This window comes from Arvicanthis niloticus, chromosome 26 (genome assembly GCF_011762505.2).
Source record: "Arvicanthis niloticus isolate mArvNil1 chromosome 26, mArvNil1.pat.X, whole genome shotgun sequence".
NCBI lineage: Eukaryota > Metazoa > Chordata > Mammalia > Rodentia > Muridae > Arvicanthis > Arvicanthis niloticus.
Window position 1 is genome coordinate 8,199,336 of NC_133434.1, and position 14,654 is coordinate 8,213,989.

General features: G+C 36.2%; 1 protein-coding gene across 1 annotated transcript; it reads left to right on the forward strand.

Annotated features, from left to right (window-relative positions):
* The first annotated feature begins 6,365 nt into the window (after positions 1 to 6,365).
* Positions 6,366 to 14,397, forward strand: LOC143439026 (olfactory receptor 8G50-like). Its single transcript, XM_076924747.1, has 4 exons — positions 6,366 to 6,549; positions 10,022 to 10,109; positions 10,529 to 10,632; positions 12,988 to 14,397. Exon 4 carries the CDS (start codon positions 13,003 to 13,005, stop codon positions 13,936 to 13,938), a length of 936 nt encoding a protein of 311 aa, XP_076780862.1. The 5' UTR covers positions 6,366 to 6,549; positions 10,022 to 10,109; positions 10,529 to 10,632; positions 12,988 to 13,002; the 3' UTR covers positions 13,939 to 14,397.
* The last annotated feature ends 257 nt before the right edge of the window (positions 14,398 to 14,654 follow it).

Sequence of the window (14,654 nt, forward strand, 5' to 3'; positions counted from 1 at the left end):
ATCACAGTTCATTACTGAAAGCAGTCAAGGCAGGAACTCAAACAGGGAAGGACCTGGAGGCAGAAGCTGATGCAAGGCTATGAAGAAATGAGTGCTGCTTACTGACTTGTTTGCATGGCTTGCTCCATTTACCTTCTTATAGAACCCAGGACCACACACCTAGAGATAGCACCATCCACAATTGACTGGTCCTTCCAATAACGTCGCTTACTAAGAAAATGATGTAGAGGCTTGCCTGCAGCCTGATGTTATGGAAGCATTTCTTAATTAAGTTTCCCTACTCTCAGATTATACTAGCTTGTGTCAGACTGACATAAAACTAGCCAAGACAATTTCTGTGCCCCTTGTCATGAAAAGTTCCAGCAGCATAGAACACCACAGTCACCTACTACAACACACACACACACACACATTATATGCACCAGACATGACAGCCTGCTTATGATCCCATCCCAAACATATTATTTTTACGAATAGTAATATGTTCTTTAATTTGCTATCTGGGTGGGAAATACACTCCACTCACACAGTAGATCCCATTCACCGGGAAAGGAGTGGAGGGCGCCACCCAATGACAAGTAGAAAAAAATTGGCTGTCCAAGGATTCTACACTCCATTCACAAATTCTTGGCCTTGGTTTCATCTGTTATCACTCATTGCAGGGATCATATAACTGCACACAGTCAGGACGCACACAATCCTACCTCACCCTAGAAAAAGGTAGCAATATTATGATTGCCCTCTCAAGTATCCCTGTTTCACACAGACAAGCATCACTGCAGATCTCAGTATCTATTTCTGCAGAGGCCCTGCAACAAGTCATCTTTGATTCCATTGGACACCTATTATGTTGTGTCTGTGAATTTCCCTTGGGCTCTGAGACCAGACTCTCCAAGTAGAGACTGAAAAATAAATTTGACTCAAGACTGACTTAATAAACGAGCAACTCTCTTGGGTTTGCTTACAGGAATATGGGTGAAATGTACTTATAGGATAATGAATGACTCAAGGGCAGCTGTATCACTACAAAGCCTACCATGATTGGTAATCATTAGGTGAAAGTCGCATTCCGGGAGCTCCCTGGAGGACTTGCAAATATCTTGATAGGACTGAATCTCCTTCCCCTGACAGTTCTTACTGTTTACATTACATAACCTTGGAGATAAAGGGGCGTTTGAAATATTATAAATTTGTGTAACTTCCCGTGACTTGCGAATGCATATTTTCTGAATCCCAGTAAATCTCCCTCCAGAACTGAATGTTTCAGTTTGGAGTAAGATGTAACACAGCACTTGGTAGGACTGCTGAGTTAGGCATACCTCCTACCTAATCTTCATGTTAGGACCCCAAAGATGCACTATCTGGATCTCTTTATGCCTCTTTCTAACCTGCTCGCACTGCCTAGGTATTCTTTTCTATTTATTCATGTTTTCCTGGGGTTTATTTTTATTAGCTTATTAAGATTAAATGCCTGAACTTGGCTTATTCGGACTGTCATGGTCCAAAATCTAACCAATTTTAATGAAACAAGGTTTGCTAAAATGCCTGATAGCCATTCTGTGAATAATAAACTCCTCTCACCCTCATCCACTGATCTGGGGTAATGGATTAATCAGCATTTAATTATATGTGATACCTGAGAAGTGCTGGAGATTTACAAGTGCTATTTTGATGACGTTACAAACAGGAGATAGGAATCGTGAAATAAAAAGTTCAGATGAAGCATCAGAGTCTGAAATGCAAATGTGTTGCATGTAATTTTATGAACATGCTACCACCTTTCCATGGACCATGGCCCTCGCTCCCAGCCTAGCTCCAAGATTGGCTGCCACTGGTCCTGAGAGCTGCAATCGCACTTCTAGCCCCTACTGGCTTAGCTCAAAATCAATTGCAACCACCCCCTGGCCCAGAAAAGCTGGGAGCTGCTGTCCAAGCTCCACTGGCTCCCTTTCAGCAGCTCTTTTGTTCCTTCTGGCTAGTTTCGACAAGCTGCCATCACCAGACCTGGCTTCTATTTCAGCCCATCTTTTCTCTGTGGAAGAAAACGTTTAGACAGCTTTATTAATTTAGAATTTGTCAGATAGCACGGTTGCCAGGCAAAGAATCTCTTGCCCTAACCTTATCAGCCAGTCCATATCAGCCAGCCTCCACTGGTGGCAGACGCCTCAGATTCTAGCAACCCCAAGATTTTACATAACTGCTGCTTTCTTCTTATTCCAAAGCCTAGCTAAAATGTCTGGCTCCCTTTTTCTCCTGGGACCCATAATTCCTACATTTACCCTTCACCCCAACAATTGACTCCCGCCTTCTTTATTGATACAATTAAGAACCAATTAGGGCATAATTATGCCAATTTGTACCAGAGAGGTACAAGATAGTCCTAATACCCAGTCCATCATTTTGTTGACTAATCAGAACCCCTGTCATCTCTCCTACCTAAAACACTTAGTTCTGAACCTGGCTTTTTCCTTGGCTTTAGAATGAATGTCAGCTTAAAACCATCCACTCAAATCTTTTCTCTCAAGGTAAATAGCCAGGATTGGCTATGAGACTATAAGTTTTCAACCCCGTCAGAAATCTAGAATGACTGAGTTAACTAAAATTATGGGAAGCACAAAGCATAGCTTCTAAAACATAGCCAATTTATAGAGACATCTGAACACCTGGACACTCCCTATTCTACAAAACATTGGAGCATCTGTTCTTCTGCCTTCTGGCCCAGGATCATCTGACAGACCTTAGTGCTGCAGAATTGTTAAGGGCTGATTACTCTGTCTAGGCAGATATAATCAGTCGACTATTCTGCAAGTGTGTCCTTTTCTGGACAGTAATTTGTCTGTAGATGGAAAGAGGCAGTACTTGTCTAGTGGCTGTCTCACCACAACTGAAGTAACTCCAAAGATGCTCAATTTCTTCTTAGAATTCAATACAGGAAGCTGTCAGGAGCAGACAGGTCTCTAATCAAAATGAACATTAATACAGAAATGTTTGTAATGTCAATTCTGTGGACTTCTGACGTTTTGAAAACCAACTATCCATGTAAGGTAATCTGGACTGTTGTCTGTTAACTCCACTCAGCTATTTCTAAATAAAACATAGAAAATACCCTAACAATAAACTCCAGGCCATGAAATTTGCTATAGTCCCTTAACTCACAGGCTAACCATCTCAAATCTGTTAAAAAAGTTAAAGAAGGACTGGGTCTAAGCCTTGTATTTCTAAATGTGTTATACTGGTACAATGCCTATGAGAGTATCAATATTCATCTCACTTTTGTATCAACAAGAAGCTCGTACCAATGAAAACCTTAAAATTTGTAATCAAAGTAAATTGGTGCCATTTAAGAAATTATATCTTCATCTTGATAATAATGGGTTCTCCCGAGACGAAGCCTGGGAATTAAGGGGAATGGAGGGCGAGAGAAATGTGGGGCCACAACAAAGTATTCTGATCAAGGCCCAAAGTTTAATAATTTGCTTTCACATATAAAGGGGAAGCCCCACCACCCAGAGTCTCTTCTCGGTTCAGCCCAGGGGCTGGGTAAGGAGATAGCAGTTGGGAAGGTGTCAAGGCTAGCTCAGCAGGCAGTCCATTCTTCTTAGCTCAGGTAGCAGGCTCCAAGGGCAAAGGCTGGCAATGCAATGCATCTCAGGTCCTACTGTTGCTTGGTCTATTGTGATAAAAAGACTTGCAGGACTTCTCAGGCCTGGGGGAAGGGTACAGTTTCCCCCTTAATTTTTTAAAATGGCAGTGCCAATATCTGGACGGGGCACAATATTTCATCCCGTCTAGGGTCTAGAGTGGCTGCGACCGTGCCTGGCTTAGGTTGGCGTTTATATTATTCCTATATTACCCATCATTGAGGAAACCATACATAGCATATTGATGTATGCCTCTGCCTTAGGTATATAGGAGCTAAAAATTACTCCTATAATTACCTGTCATTGAGGAAAACATACATAGCATAATGATGTATGCCTCTGCCTTAGGTTTATAGGAGCTAAGCTAAGGTGGGAGGAGTACTGAGAGGAAGAGAAGGAGTAAAAAGAGGAGGAGAAGAAGGAGAGGAGAAGCTAGGTGATGAGAGAGAGAAAGAGGGGGGAGACAGGGAGGCAGATGTTCAGGTGTCGCCACCAGTCAAAGATAGTTGATATATCTAGGTTGGGTAGTGGGTTACACCTCTGATTGAGCATTACCAAACTTATAAAGCCTTTGATTAACATTTTTAAAAAGTGTATAAGTGCAAAAAGGAAAGGGGGCATAGGATAGGGGTTTTCTAAGGGGGGGAATGGGGAAAGGGGATGGCATCTGAAGTGTAAATAAAATATCCAATAAAAAAATGATATGACTCAAAAAAAAAAAAAAAAAAAAAAGAACCAATTAGGGAATCAGGACTGCTTCCCTGCAAATGTGCCTGTCACCTTCTTGATTTATTTTATTTTTTTCACTGCTGCTATGGTTTGTTTGTTTCTTTCTTTCTTTGTTGAGATCAAAATAGAAATTTTTGATACTGGATTTTAATTTCAGAATACTTTTACACACAGGGAAGTCTTTGCAAGATTACTGCAGAGATGCCTATATCCTTTGTGTTCTGATTTCTCCCCAGTTATCACCACAATAGCTCACTTATAGTGAAATAGCTGAAATTAGCACGTCACTGTTATCTAAACTCCATGCTTTGTTTACATTTTTCTAAGCATTTTACCTGATGTCTCCTTTCTCTTCTCAAGAATTCCTTTTAAGGTCCTAACTTGGTGATAGTTTTAATGACATCTCAGTCACCCCTAGACCTCACAAATCTAGAACTGCCTTTCTAGTTGTGAGGATGTGGACAGTTGAGGACACAACTGGGTGTTTTGTAGAATATCACTGTAGATCAAGTGGTTGTACTTAAGCACGAGTTTTGAGTGAGGATATATGTTTGATTTCTTTCTGTTATGGGAAGGGCCCAGAAGCATGTTAAAGCAAGGTACAGATGTTATAATAGCATATCAAAAGGCATCAAGTACAACCCACTCTTAAGGAAGGAGAAATTGTACCGTATTTATTTGAAAGGGGAACTCAGTTCAGAATTGTGTACTATAAATTTGTGTCTTAAAACTATTTTTGTTTAATCAAATATTTATATAACTATAGACTTACATACATTAATTCCTGTTTTCCATATATATATATATATATATATATATATATATATATATATATTTACTGTAAACTGTTGCATTAATTTTTCATTAATTAGTTTCAGATACAGGGACTGGAAATTCTCTTCAGTCATTCCTGTGTCCCTTTCATGTACATTTCTTAGCACTGAAAATGTTCTAAGTATCTCTAATTTTCCTCCCTGAAATAATATTACCCATATTAAATAATATTTCTCCTATAAGCTCTGGATATATTTATTGAATTACAGCATTAAAAACATGTTACACTCATGTAAGCTGAGTTTGCTCATTGCTACTTTGGTGTTATTGATTCTACTCACTGAACACACTAAACAAATAATCATGTGTTTATAATAATTAGGTACAGAGATACATGTAAGTACTTAACTTTAATTCTCAAATTTGTGTTCATTAGAATCTAAAAAAAACCCGAAAGCATTAATATAATATTTTCTACTCTGGATCGGTACCAGATGGGTTAATTTAGAAGTTTTCATTGCTGATATGTAACTTCCACATTAAAAAGTAAAAGAAAAAAAGGAAAAGAGCCACCATCATCTATTCTTAACATATCTGCTGGTCCATTTCTTCTCTATGCTATAGTGGTCCCAGAATTTCCCCTGCACTCTTATGAAAAATTGTTCTATCAACAAATATATTGAATAAAGCTCTTACAATGTTTATTTTGTTTATATTTCTGCAATCTCTACTTACTGTCAAATTTAGTAAGGTAAAAACATGTTCATTTCCAGCCCCTTCCATGAAACTAGTATTATGTGAGAAATAATAAAGAAACATACCAGAGACAACTTTTGATAATGATTACAAAACTTTTTTTCCCAAAGAATTAATTAAATGATGGTGAAGGGCAGTGAAAATGACTTCATATATTTCAGGGATTATTTTCAGATGAGAAGTTGTCATGGAGTCATCCTACAATTATTCTATTAGGCTTCAGTTTCTGGTCCCAAATAAAGTAATTGATACTGTTCCAAAATACACACACACAAAAATATGCTCTGGGGAAGCAAAAGAAAAGTATCAACTAAACCATAATACCAAAAATCTTAATTACTTTTTCCTGTGAGCATCTCATCTCTAGTGGAAAGAAATCCTCGGGGAGTTTCCTTCTATACAGGATGCCTCTTATATTCCAACAGTCTCTCTGTGAAAATAATATCAGTCTTGTAAGTGCCATTAAAGGTTTGAAGAAAGTCATAACATTGCATTTATGATAGAAATGTAAATGGATCCCACGAATAAAAATGAGCAAGATGACTTCATTTTGGATTACTTGCACCAATGACATAAAGTATTTCATTTACAGAGCATTTGATCTACAACTCACTTGTTACAGGGATTGGAGTCTCGATGTAGAGCAAAGGTGAGGACCTAGCATCCATTTGTCCTGATGTCTCTCAGTCTCAGAATGTCAGATGGCTTTCATGACCTCCACTTCTCAGATATTATAGAAATTTTTAGTGATAGCTGAAAGTATCACTAATGTCTGAGGACCAAATTTTCTCCCAGGCATTTTTTCGTGCTTGTGGAATTTTGTTCTTATACAATGTATTTCAGTGGCTATAGCTGTTTCATCTAAGGAGAAATACAAAAAAGCCAGTAACGTTTATTACAAGCCATAGAAATACTAGGTATAAGTTACATTCAAATAACTTCAGTGTATAAATCCTGTTATAAGCTGTAATACTTCTATTATAAAACTATAATATAAAAGCATGGGAGTATCTATCACTTTCCTCATTTATTATTTCTTTTAACAAATAGCTTTAAAATTTTTAGTATGTTTTAGAGTTTAGCAAAGCCACAATTATTAATATTGTGCAAACATAGCTTATTTTTTAACCTTCCATACTCATATTTCTCTTGAAAACTTTATATTAACCCCATTCTAGACCAAACACCATAACATCTGTGTTCCTATAGACATATTCAGTCACAATATGCATTTCATAGTTTACCTTTCTTCTTATAGACTATAACATTTTAATGAGCATGGACTTTCTATAATAAATCTCTCTATGCTTCATGACCTTAACATAGGCTTATTGATAATAAATTTTCATCAGGCCACATTCACAGCCAAACAATATTGCTTGGATAATTATAACCACAGAGGGTTTTATTATGATATTCTGCAAATTTCATAATTATGTATGGTATATATATTTGTAATATATATATTATAACATTTAAAATATAAAATTTTGGGAAATAATTAGTCAAGATTACCCAATAGTTGAATAGTCTTGCATATTCCTTAAGTTTACATAACTATACAAAGCATGCAGGTTTAGAAAAAACCATCAGGATTACCTAGGGATTACTCACATAAAGGGAGTGTAAGGACATATTTTTACATACAGTTTCGTATGCTAACATCAAAATTAATTTTATACTCTATCAAGTTACAATACTGAAATCAAAGTTCTACTGGCACTTTACCAGTTTCACAAGAATTCTACTTAATCTACATTCTTTCCAGTTTTACAAACTTTGGGTAACCCTGAAAGACGGTAAATTATGTGAGACAAGTCAGTCAAAAAAGAAAATATTACTAATTAGTTCTATTTTAATAAAATTAATATAATTGGCAAACCAATATAAAATAAATAGAGAAAATGATAATTATTTCTAGAGACTACAGGCTGAGAAAGAAAAGGTGGACCTGTTCAGTGGCTTGGAATTCTTCATAATGAAAGAAGCATTAAGCTATAAAATGCTATATGCAGTATAGTATCTAAATTTAACACATGTTATTATGTACTCAAAACTTTAGGGAAAAATTCCATTAGGTTTTGGAATATTAGTTACAACACATTCATCTCTAAGGTTAATAAAAATGGAGGCTAAAATATATAGATATGTATGCATATGTATATGTGACAAAAATTAATCTAAAGAGAGGTCTTGAATTTGAAAGAGAGCAAGGAGGGTCATACTAAATGACTTGAGGGAGGAATGGGAATGAGGAAATAATGTAATTACATTATAACCTCAAAAAATATATGAAATAATTTTGAAATAAATAAACAGACTGAGTTCAAAAAAAGGAGGATTTTGAAACAATTGATTTAATAGGTCTCCTTTAGTTCCTTCTTGAGTTCCTGGACTGATTTCCCTCAAAGCTGTGTGTTCTGTGGATGCAGAGCTGGAGAGATGAGATGACTGAAGCTTTTGTTGCCCTGAAAAGCATGATGGGTTCCAGATGTTGACCACTGAGCCAGAAGGTTTATATTCACCAGAGTGTAGGTTTGCTGAAGTGTAATTGTTCTAGGGCCCCAGTTCTTCACCTTTAAAATAAGAAAACACTTACTAGTTTTGAATATTTCAGGAGCCTATAGTTAGGAAACTATGAACTTTTAAAGTGACCTTGGACTTTTAAGATGTTACACTTTTTGAAGACTTGCAGAATTTAAAAATTTATACGATATTTTGTATTAAGATGTTACCTGAGACTATGAGGGCAAAAAATATGATGGTTTAACACTGATATATTTGTGTATTCAGTTTATATAGGGTGAAGGGTCTAGTTCGTTTTTATTATTAACTTGAAATTAGCTAGAGTCACCTGGGAAAAAGAAACGCAATTGAGTTGTAAAATGGACCTTGAAAAACCTGACCTGTAGCAAGGTCTATGAGAGATTGTTTGCTGGATGGTAAGTGTGAAGGCCCAGCCCACCTAGGAGAGGACCCTCTCTGGGCAGTAGCACTGAGTTTTATAAGAAAGCTAGCTAAACATTTACAGTACACAAGCCAATAAACAGTATCCCCCCCCCCATAGTTTTCTTCTATTGCTGCCCTAACTTCCCTCGATGGGGGACTATGACCTTAAAAAAAATAATAATAAACATAGGCTGGAAGACACCTTTTTGTCCCAAAGGTGCTATCAATCAGAGTATTTTACTACAGAAATCGAAAAGGAGACTAGAACAGTTAGAGAACTCACTTACATAAACCTATTACTACTGTCCTTTAGAGTTCCCACATCTCAACAAATTTTCATGGATGCATAAATCTGCGATGTATGAATTCTCTGAGACAAAGAACAACATATCGACATACACATGCGTTATTTTTCTCTTGCTTCTTTTATTTTCTGAAATTATATTCTAGTTATATTGTTTTCTCCTTCTCTTTCTCCTCCCAAGTCCTCCAATACACACCTCCTTGCTCTATCCCAAATTCATGACTTCCTTTTTCACTGATTGCTATATTATGTGTATCTATGTAAAGATATATTCCTAAACACAACCTGACCAGGCTGTATAATGTTACTTGCATGTTTTCAGGGCTGACTGTTTAGTGTTGGATGTGTTCTATAGTGGAGAATAAATTTTACCACATGAATTTCAGGACACATAGAATAACTAAATGAACATCAATCTCATTATTTTTTATTTTATTTTTAGAGATTATACTATAATAGACCAATTTATAAGTTTAAAATTTTATACTTATATTTTATCCTTGTAATACTTTTATGTATTATACTTATTATTTTATATTATAAAACTTATATCATTTTATGATACAATTATATGTCAATTGCTGTGTTCTTCCCTAGAGAAAGCTATTCCTCCCACTCTCAGCATTCCTAAATTGTTCCTCATGGTTCTTTGTGTAGACCTGAAGCCTCACAGGCCTTCCTCGTCCACTTTACCATGTCCACTGTTGTTTTCCTTATTCAACCCACCTTTAGACAGCCATACTTACTTTTAATAGGGACCAAACTGGGAGATTTGCTAAAAGAAATAAAACATATTTCATAGAAACTAGTACTACCACTTCTGAGTTTGACTTTAAATTAACAATACCAATCTCTAAACATTCTCAAGTTTTTCCAGAAAAGTACAGAATTGGTCCAGAATGGGAATGCACTTTTCCGTATAGGAGAGAGCCAGCTGGAGAGTCAGAAACAAACAAGTATGAGCAGTAAGACCCTTTCGTCCATCATTGTGTGTTGTAAGCAGTACTACTCCAGAGTCTTTTGTATGACTTTTTGTGTCAGTGTGTTTTCTATTCTTGTAGATGTGTCTCAAGAACGAAATTCCTTGGATCCTCAATTACTGTGTGTTTTGCATTTTGTAGTGTTCTCCAGATGTTTTCGAGAAATTATTTTTACTATTTTAAAACCTCACCAATAATATGAGACTGCAAATTTCTTGCAGCCTTACAAGTAATTATCATTTTATCATAACCCTACCAATCAATGAAAAAATTTTTTCACTCTAATTTTTATTTAAATATCCCTAATGACTAATGATGGTACACATATTTTCAGCATATGGTACACATATGCTTGTAATGAATGCTCACTGTACTTCTTTCTGTAACTCAAGCAGTTTTGTCATTCTATATGAAATGAGCACATCTCACAGCTAACCATTGAGCTGATCATGGGGTTCCCAATGGAGGAGTGAGACAGAAGACTGAAGGAGCTGAAAAGGTTTGTGGCCTCATGGGGATAGAAACAATACCAACCAACCAGAGCTCCCAGAGTCAAAACCACCAGCCTGGGAGCACATAGGGAGGAACCCATGACCCCAGATGTATATGTAGGGGAGGATGACATTGTCAGGCATAGGTGGGTGAGAAAGTCCTTGGTTCAGTGAAAGCTGGACTCCCCACTGTGGGGAAAATCATGGGTTGGGAGGTGGGAGTGGGAGGGTGGGTCAGGGCAAATCCATATAGAAGCAGGAAGAGGGGGGATGAAATAGGGGGTTCCTGGGGGTATGGGGAAAGGACATTATGTCTGAAATGTAAATAAAATATTTAATTAAAAAACAAATTTTAAAAAAGAAAGGAGCACATCTATTCTTGATTCTAACTTTAAACTTTCTATCAACTGTCCTAATGTCCCAAAATTACTTAAATCAGAATAAAATCCTAAAACTAAGTCAGAAATTCAGTATAGACGGCATTATCTCAAGAACTTTCATCCGTATGCTCATGTGCATGAAACTTATCCAAAAAAATGGCCCATCATCCAGGAAGTAATCACATCAAGTGATAGGCAGTGAGAGTCTCTTTGGTGTCCACTCAAACTAAGCCAAATAAATGAGAAGTGTGGCAATGGCAAGCATGGGAAAGCATATCAGTAGCAGAAAGCAATATTGGAGTGAAGTCTCTGGGGTGGTGATGTATCAGAGCTCACCCATCTCAGTTGAGCAGCATGGTGGGCAGGCTCCAGAGAGCTCACTTGCCCACTGTAGCTCATCCTGTAGGCTGTCAAACAGATCATCATCCAGTGGTCTGGCTATTTGTAACTGAATTATTTGTTTTCTTAGCAATTAGGATATAAAACTTCTTTAATTCTATTAATGGATCTTCCGAAATTCATTACTTAATATGTATTACTTTCATTTATCTATGGTTTCCTTAGAGGCACAAATTATTTTTAAATTTATTTATGTTCAGTTAATTCTCTTTTTTTTGCCATAACCTCTGATTGTGATATGTTATCCAAAAACTATACCAATTTCATTGGCTTAAAAATCTACTGTTGTATTTTTTTCAAATGTTGTTAATTTTAGCTATTATATTTAGTGGTAGCATACGTTTTCATTAACTTTTTCATAATATGAAAAGTTGGATATAAACTACTTAACATTAAACTTCATCCAATTTCCCATTTAATGGAAAAACATTCTACCTACACTGAGTTAAGAAACACATAACTACAATAATGTATTCATGTAATCTTACAGACTGACAATTTTCTGATATTTCATGGCATACCTGAATTAGGAGAATATTGTAATGTTAAAGTAAGTTTTCAAATGGGGGAACTTGAAAGTTCCAATTTTATTCTTCTCCTTCAGGTTGGTTTTGCTTATTCCCAGTCCTACTATATTCCCATTGATATTTTATTATCAACATATTATTATTGATAATGAAAATATCATAGGGTTTCATTAGGATTATACTGAACTTTAAGACCAGTTGGGGAAGTACTGCTTTCCAAATGTTAAATATTGGGGCTCATGAAGATAAGATATCTTTCCATGTAAGTAATAATTTATTTTTCAACAACGTTGGTAGTTTCAAGGGCAATATCATAAGTTTTCCTAATTTAATCCTAAATATTTTAACATTTTTCACGATACTTCAAGTGGATTTTTATGATTGATAAGTTTTCTTGATGATCTTGGTTCTCATTTCCATAATTGCCTTTTAAATAAATTACAATGATACTGTCTTAAAGATTTCTTTGAATTTCATGTATATAAATTAAATCATATACATGTAAAAGTACGTTTATAGGTTACTTTCAAATTCAGATGCGTTTTTATTTCGTGTTCTCACCTGATTGTCCTAACTTAAATTTCTACTACAATCTTGATCATATGGCTTGCACTGTTTGTTATCTTATGAGGAAAAGATACCATTATATGTATAGCAAGTGCTATAAATTTTGTGGAAGTCTTTAGTCTCAGTGTGAATATTGCTCTTGTTGTAACATAGAAAAATATTTTTCTATGTAGAGTGATTGGGAGGACAAATAAGTCATGAGGACTCCTTTGCAGACTCCACTGAACATATCTTATCTCTCATTGCATGCCCATGAATTGAGTACTAAAATTCTCATAACAAAAATCATACTCAGGAACAAATGTAACTTATCTCTAACCATAGCTGCCGTGTGTTGAGCAGTCTAATGCCTTACATGTCTAAAATTCAAAATTCCCTGTCAAAAAAAAATTGACGATGCCTACCAAAATGAAAGCTTGAATTCTGTTTCACACTTCATTAGGTGGTAAAATAATAGATAGTTATTTCATTTTTGTCTCTTTGTACATAGAACTCAGAGAAGAAAATGTTGAAAAGAAATGTTTCTGGAGTGACTGAGTTTGTCCTCGCTGGGTTAACAGACAAACCTGAGCTGCAGCTGCCCCTCTTCCTCCTCTTCCTTGGAATCTACATGGTCACAGTGGTGGGGAATCTGGGCATGATCACCCTGATACTATTCAGTTCTCACCTTCACACACCCATGTACTTTTTTCTCAGCAATTTGTCATGTATTGACCTCTGCCATTCCACTGTCATTACCCCCAAAATGCTGGCAAACTTTGTGACAGTGAAGAACAGCATTTCTTACCCTGAATGCATGACTCAGCTTTACAGTTTCCTTCTTTTTGCTATTGCAGAGTGTCACATGTTAGCTGTAATGGCATATGACCGCTATGTTGCCATCTGTAATCCTTTACTTTACAATGCTGTGATGTCCTATCAAGTCTGTTCCTGGATGATATTTGGAGTATATAGTATAGCTTTGATTGGTGCCACAACTCACACAGTCTGCATGTTGAAAGTGCATTTCTGTGAGGCCGATATAATAAATCATTACTTCTGTGATCTTTATCCACTGCTGGAACTCTCTTGTTCTGATACTTTTATTAATGAAGTAGTAGTTTTATGTTTCAGTGTTTTTAACATCTTTATTCCAACTCTGACTATTCTAAGCTCTTACATCTTCATCATTGCCAGCATCCTCCGGATTAAATCCACTGCAGGCAGGTCCAAAGCCTTCAGCACCTGCAGCTCACACATATCAGCTGTTGCTGTCTTCTTTGGATCTTTAGCATTCATGTACCTGCAGCCGTCATCAGTCAGCTCCATGGACCAAGGGAAAGTGTCCTCTGTGTTTTATACCATTGTGGTGCCCATGCTGAACCCCTTGATCTACAGCCTGAGAAATAAGGATGTCAAAGTTGCTCTAAGTAAGTTCCTTGAAAGAAAGTTTTTCTTGTGAACAAGATTGATTTGTCTTTACTAAAATTCTTTTTTAGCAGACTACCAAACAGTTTATATGGCTAAATATGACTACATGATGTGAGATTAGTGCAGGACCAGTTTTGGCCAATGGGACATGTGAAGGACAGCAACTGCCTGAGTTTCAGAGAACCCATCAGCTTATCATAGCACACATCACACTAGTCAGATTGTCAAACTCTCAAAAGCCTTTGTGTGAATGATTCTGCTTTATGTATGTAGAACAATGTTCCTTTTATGTGCAATATATTTATCCTACAGTGGAGAGTATATATACTTGGCCAGAATTCTTGGCTATCTCAATATTCTATGTAATTAGCCTTTGTAAACAAATATATTTCCACAGATTTAAGAAATTGTGATCTTAAAAAATAATAATTAAATTAAAAAGTGAAATATGCAAAATATTTTTTCTTTTTTTTCCTTTCTTTTTTATTCACTTTACATCCTGAATTAGGTATCAGAATAACTATGGATTTATGTATCTCTTTTCATTTCTTATTTTGTTAATATGAATACTGTCTCTGTACCCTCTAGTTAGTTTGGCTAAGAGCTTATCTACCTTGTTTCACTTCTGGAAGAACCCACTTCTGGTTTTGTTGATTCTTTGTATAGTTCTTTTTGTTTCTGCTTGGTTAATTTCAGTCCTGAGTTTATTTCCTGCCATCTACCCTTCTCAGCTATATTTGCTTCTTT